The 6,338-nt window shown below is 41.3% G+C and overlaps 1 protein-coding gene across 2 annotated transcripts in view; it reads right to left on the minus strand.

Annotated features, from left to right (window-relative positions):
* Nucleotides 1-359: 359 nt before the first annotated feature.
* Zscan29 (zinc finger and SCAN domain containing 29) overlaps nucleotides 360-6,338 on the minus strand; it is an 11,423-nt gene continuing 5,444 nt past the window's right edge. For both annotated transcript variants that reach the window (XM_031371640.1, XM_031371639.1), the window contains exons 5-6: nucleotides 4,673-5,113; nucleotides 360-2,249 (exon numbers count right to left, since the gene is read on the minus strand). In XM_031371640.1, coding sequence (XP_031227500.1) covers nucleotides 1,396-2,249; nucleotides 4,673-5,113 — 1,295 coding nt within the window. In that variant the 3' untranslated portion in view covers nucleotides 360-1,395. The remainder of the gene's footprint in view (nucleotides 2,250-4,672; nucleotides 5,114-6,338) is intronic.

The following is a 6,338-nucleotide window of genomic DNA, read 5'->3' on the forward strand; positions in this document are numbered from 1 at the left end:
CACTTTTACTATTAGCATTCTGAAGACTGAGGCAGTTGGATCTCTATGAGATCAAGGGCAGTGTAATCTCTATAGTAAGCTACAGGTCACCAGGTCTACATAGTGAAACCCTGCCTTTAAAAAAATTATAAATGTTGCAACTATATATTTGCACCTATATGTCTGTGTATTAACTCTTTTCCTGTATAAAGACAGGGTAGAGTGTTTTCACTTGTACTGTACAGGGCTTTATCATGTATCTATGAATATGTGGGAATTAATTCATACCACTTGGTTGTGAAAACTTGTAATTACTTTTGTGCTTAAATTTATTTATATACAGTTTAGTGAGTGTGTGTGTGTGTGTGTGTGTAGATTGGTAGTGCCACCACTTCCTTGTCATTTAGGGTAAAGTGTGTTTTACCTATACTTGGGGAGATGGCTGTGGTTCTGCTTCTTACAAATAGTATTGAGCATTATTGCTGCATGACTCTACTAGGTGTGGAGTGCAGGAGGAACAGATGACTCCTGCTGGCACCTTAACTGCTTTTTCTATCGCCATATCTCTAGTTTGCTCTTTTGACCACTAGTCCACAAGGGACAGATGAAATTTATACAGGGAGGACGAGGAGGAGGAAGAGGAGGAGGAAGAGGACGAGGAGGAGGAGGAGGCAGCGGCAAGGAGGGAAAAGAAGGGAGAATAATCAAATGTAGTATATTCTATTGCAGAATATACTTCCAGAGTCCTTGTAAAATCTGGAAGAAACTAAGAAATTCAGTGTAAGAAAACTTACACTATAGAAAACTTACATTATAGAAAACTTACATTATTTCACTCTCTATTTGCGCCCATCCCCCACATGTGCATTCCTCGCATTCGTGTGTCTGTGTCTGTGTGTCTGGGTGTCACGTTTGAACTCAGGGCCTTGTGCATACTAGGCAAATGCTCTACCACTGAGCTATATCCCCAGCTCCAGATTCTTGGGAAAAGAGAGAACCAAGATGGACTTTAAACTCTTTAAAGATAAATGAAGAGTATGCACAGGTTTAAGTGAGCAAAATGGCCCACGTCTCACAGCTTCTTGAAAAACTGCTGAAAAACGGGTTTTCCAATTGATGTGCACTGAATGACAATGTGAGTGGAAGATATAGGTGAGATCCACAGCATATGCTACCACATCCTCTCTCAGGGAACAACACAGGCACCGAGAGGGAAGAGGTATTACCATCAGTTCAAACCAAATCTACTTTTTAATCTTGAAGCCACTGGCATTGGCCTCATCTAGATCTGGGAAGCACAAGAAATAAAGTGGCAAAATCGTGAGGAGTACTTCCTAGGCCAGCTGGGCAAACAGGAAAGGACTTTGCGAGTGATACATTTCCTGAGGCTTCCTCAGAAACTTACTTAAGCACTGACTATGACAGCAGCTTTTCTCGCACATGAATCTCTCGGTGTTTATTAAGGGCAGAGCTCTTACTGAAGCACTTGCCACAGTCATGACACCCATAAGGTTTCTCTCCTGTGTGCGTTCTGTGATGTGCACGTAAGTCAGAACTCTTACTAAAACTCTTACCACAGTCAGTACACACATGGGGTCTCTCTCCTGTGTGTATCCTCCTATGTGCACTGAAATGAGAACTGTTACTGAAGCTTTTCCCACACTCTTCACACTGATAAGGCTTTTCCCCTGTGTGGGTTCTCTGGTGAATTATAAGACTTGAGCTCTGATTGAAGCATTTTCCACATTCACCGCACTGATAAGGCTTTTCCCCTGTGTGGATTCTCCGATGGGTAATGAAATTGGAACTGTCACGGAAACCTTTTCCACAGTCAAGACACTTATACGGTTTTTCTCCAGTGTGGATTCTTTGGTGTCTGATGAGGCGTGCATTCCGACTGAAGCTTTTCCCACAGTCAGCGCATTTATATGGGTTTTCTACCTCATGGGAGACCTGATACATGAGATGGGAGTTTGGGCCAAAGCTTTTGCCATACCTGAGATATTTATAAGGTCTGTCTTCCAAGCCTGGCCTCTGATAAGTCAGGACTTTACCTATACTCTTCTCTGGGAATACCAGTTGTCTTTTTTTCTCTCTTTGAGACTTTTCCCACTGGCTTTCTGACGAACAGTCATTCTTACTAGCTTTACTTTGATTAACATGACAGGGAATTTTCCTTTCAGACCTTGCAAGTAATGTTCTATGCAGCTGTACTTCCTCAGAAATATCCCGTTTTGAATTCTTTTCATTATCAAATCCAGCCTCGAAACCTAATACAAGAACACAATTTGAAAAGTTATTCATTTCCTTAATCATACATACCACAACAAAGCAAACCTAGGAGCGACAACTATTACCTTAAAGGATTACAGATAAATGGTCAGTGAGTTCCACGTTTTGAATTCATATGGTGTTGGGGGTGGCGGTGGGAAATGGCTTAAGCAGGTAAAGGTGCTGGCTGCTCAGTCTGATGACATGAGTTCAATTCCTGGAACCCACACAGGGGAATGAGAGAACCAATTCCATGAATTGTCCTCCAAGCATGAGACCCTGTCTCAAATAATAATACTAAAATAAAATAGAAAAAAAGCTCTTGTCCCCAAATTAGTATTATATTAATATTATTTAAATTGTAGTGTTTTTCTTCTCTATGTTGGATCTATCACAAGCCTTTCACCTACATAGCCTGTATAGATAGAAGCTGGTTAATGTTCAACCCTTTCTGAATAGCCAGTATCTGCTGAAAAACTCAGAGCAGCAAGAAGTCAGCAGTTTTTTAAAGAAGACGATTTCTGGGTTTACAGAAAGAGATTTCCACATTGTCATACCACTGCCTCTTGGGCTTACTGTGGTCTGGTCCACTGCCAGTGATTAAAGGGATTAGAAGAAAACGCTCAGGAATGTCTCCTGGAAATTTTATATATCCAGAAGCAGTTTTTGGTAAGTCCCCTCCCCCTCACATTCCAATATATGTTAGAGGGGGGAAAAAAAAGGAATAAAAAAATACTTAGCGCCAGGTGGTGGTGGCGCAGGCCTTTAATCCCAGCACTTGGGAGGCAGAGGCAGGCAGATTTCTGAGTTCGAGGCCAGCCTGGTCTACAGAGTAAGTTCCAGGACAGCCAGAGCTACACAGAGAAACCCTGTCTCAAAAAAGAAAAAGAAAAACAAACAAACAAACAAACAAACAAAATTACTTAGCATCTGTTAAAGAACAAATAATCTCAAAAGAGAAGCATTTCTAGAAATTCTCCAAAACCTAAATGTTGCAAAAAAACATTTTAATTTAGCCCAACTAGGCAACCTTTTTAACATTCTAAAAAGCAAATGCCAGCCTTTCATCCCAAACTATGAGAATTTACACTCATTTGCAGGTTTCAGGTTAACTTTGGCTCCTGAATTCCTTAGACTAAATCTGTGAGCAAAAGAATACTGAGTGTCGGGCTGGCGAGATGGCTCAGTGGGTAAGAGCACTGACTGCTCCTCCGAAGGTCCTGAGTGCAAATCCCAGCAACCACATGATGGCTCATAACCACCTGTAATGAGATCTGACGCCCTCTTCTGGTGAGTCTGAAGTCAGCTATAGTGAATTACGCCGGAGCCAGCGGGGCCAGAACAAGCCGGGCTGGAGCGAGCAGCGAGCAGGGCCGGCAGAGGTCCTGAGTTCAATTCCCAGCAGCCACACACATGATGGCTCACAGCCATCTGTCCAGCTACAGTGTACTCATACACATGAAATAAAATAAATCTTTAAAAAAATACTGAGTGTCAAACTGTGTATGTATTTCCTAGAAGCTTAACACTAAGGTGGGCCATAAAATAGAGATTTGCTGGATTGACTGAGATCTTAGATCTTTGATATGTTTAGAATATTTAATATGTGAAAGTGTATTGTGTACCTTCAAGAGGATTATTAACATTTCCCAGATCTGGAAGTCAACATTTTTAGTAAAATATTAATATTCAATGCAATATCAGAATGCTGATTTAAAGAGTTATGGAAGTGATAACTTTTATTTATTGAATACCTACTATGTATCTAGCACTGTGGTGGATACTTCACACAGTACCTCAGTAACACAGTTACATCAACCTTGTAATGTAAGTTTTGTTTTATTTGCAATGTGAATGATTAACCTAGAGCCTGGGACGTGTTGAACAATAAGCACTCTACCACTAAACTATACCTCCAGCCCAAGGTCTTAATGCTTAACAAATTTAGGGCTTAAGTTACTTGCACTAAATCACCTTAGCAGCACATGAAAATAACAGTAAATCTACAAAGTTTGCAACCTATCTCAAGTGATGCTGTAGTGTGGTGAAGGAAGCCACATTAATAATCTGCATCTTCTCACTGAGCTGTTTTGATAGAAAACATAGGAAAAAAGATAAAACTCAGAAGAGCTCGGTATGGTGGCCAGCTCTCAATCTCAAGGTTTTTCTCCTAAATTCTATGGCGCCCCTTTAACTAGTTATCCTATGAAAACTGAAATACTCTTAGTTGGGCATGGAGGCACACACCTGTAATACCACCATTTAGGAAGTAGAGGCAGAAGGATCAGGAGTTTAAGGACATTCTTGGCTTTGCAGTGAGTTCAAGGCAAATCTCAGCTAAAAACAAAACAAAACAAAACAAAACAAACAAACAAACAAACAAAAAAAACCTGTCTCAAAAAGTAGAAATAAAGAACCTCACCACTGGGGCTCTGGAACAAGACCGGGGCACGGGTTGCAACAGCCTCCGGAGGTATCTCAGTGTCATTATCATCTGAATCTTCTTCTGTGTCCTCATCTTGCTTCTCAGGTTCAGCCTCACTGCTTCTCTGGAGGCAGCAAGAAACTGTTTCTTTTTCCTGGTCATCAGTAGGTGGGGCACTCACCAAAGCATCCATTTCTTCAAAGAAGGGGCAGGTTTCTGTTGCTATGCCATTCTTGACTTTCCGATAGCTGGTTTGTAGGCTTTTAAATTTGGTACGACATTGCTCTGGGCTTCTAAGGAAGCCATATTCCCACAGTCTCTCAGCAACTGCTCCATATAACTGGCTGTTGCGGTGACAGTTCTGGAGGGCTTCATAGAACTGAGTCTCACTAAGAATTGCAAGGTAAGTCTTGGTTTCATCATAGCCCCAGTGTACACCTGCACCAGAAGAGAGATTTCAGCATCACCTAACCCAATGCTTTAGAGCCTCAACTCTTCAGTCTTACTGCCAGGTTCTAGGAAAACCAGTTAAGCTGGAGACACTAGTTCAGAGTCTACCTTTAAAAAAAAAAAAGATTTATTTATTATTATAAATAAGTACACTGTAACTGTCTTCAGACACACCGGAAGAGGGTGTCAGATCTCATTACGGGTGTTTCTGAGCCACCATGTAGTTGCTGAGATTTGAACTCAGGACCTTTGGAAGAGCAGTCGGTGCTCTTACCCCGAGCCATCTCACCAGCCCCCAGAGTCTACCTTAAGCATACAAGAGGCCTGGGGTTCAATTTATAAGCAAAGGAGATTCAGAGGGAGGCCATCCAAGCTTAGGTTCCTAGATTCATCCCCAAACCTATACATGAATTATAGATTGTTTTGTTTCTGTATCCTTTAGTTATTTCAGAGAACTTTATTAGTACCATTTAGTGACTTAAAAGAAGCCTTTCTACATGATCATTGGATCAGTCATTATGCACTGTGATGGCTAATCTTCATTATCAACTTGACTAGATATACTCTTGGCATGTCTGTGAGGGTGTTTCCAGAGAAGTTTAACTAAGGGAAGACTCACTCTGACTGTGTGACACCATCTCATAAGCTAGGGTACTAGACTGAATTAAAAGGTAGAAGAGAGAAGCAAGCTGAGCACCAGCATGCATCACTTTCTCTGCTTCCTGACTACAGGTGCAGCAGCATAACCAGCTACTTCCAGCTCTTACTTCCACATTGAGAGCAACTCTCAACACTGTGTCTTTCCCAGAAGAATGTACACACTCGAACTGTGAGCTAGAATAAACCTTTCTTAAGTTATCCTCGTCAGGCATTGTGTCACAACAAGAAAAACAACTAGTGTAGATATACTAAGTACATGTGCACAGTGCACCTCCCATCCTGTTTACTAATTTCTCTAGAATTGTGATCCTAACTAGAAAAGTCACTTGTCAGAAAAAACCCACAGTGTGTGATCCCCTTTTTTGTTTTGTTTTGTTTTGTTTTTTTGAGACAGGGTTTTTCTGTATAGCCTTGGCTGTCCTGGAACTCACTCTGTAGACCAAGCTGGCCTCGAATTCATGATTTGTTTTGAATTTTGTTTTTATTTTCAAGAAGCAAGTGGATGGGAATTTGTCAGCATCCTGCCAGGCAAATTCAGTTTTGCTGCAATGTT

The sequence above is a fragment of the Mastomys coucha genome, unplaced genomic scaffold (assembly GCF_008632895.1).
Source record: "Mastomys coucha isolate ucsf_1 unplaced genomic scaffold, UCSF_Mcou_1 pScaffold15, whole genome shotgun sequence".
NCBI classification, from domain to species: Eukaryota; Metazoa; Chordata; class Mammalia; order Rodentia; family Muridae; genus Mastomys; species Mastomys coucha.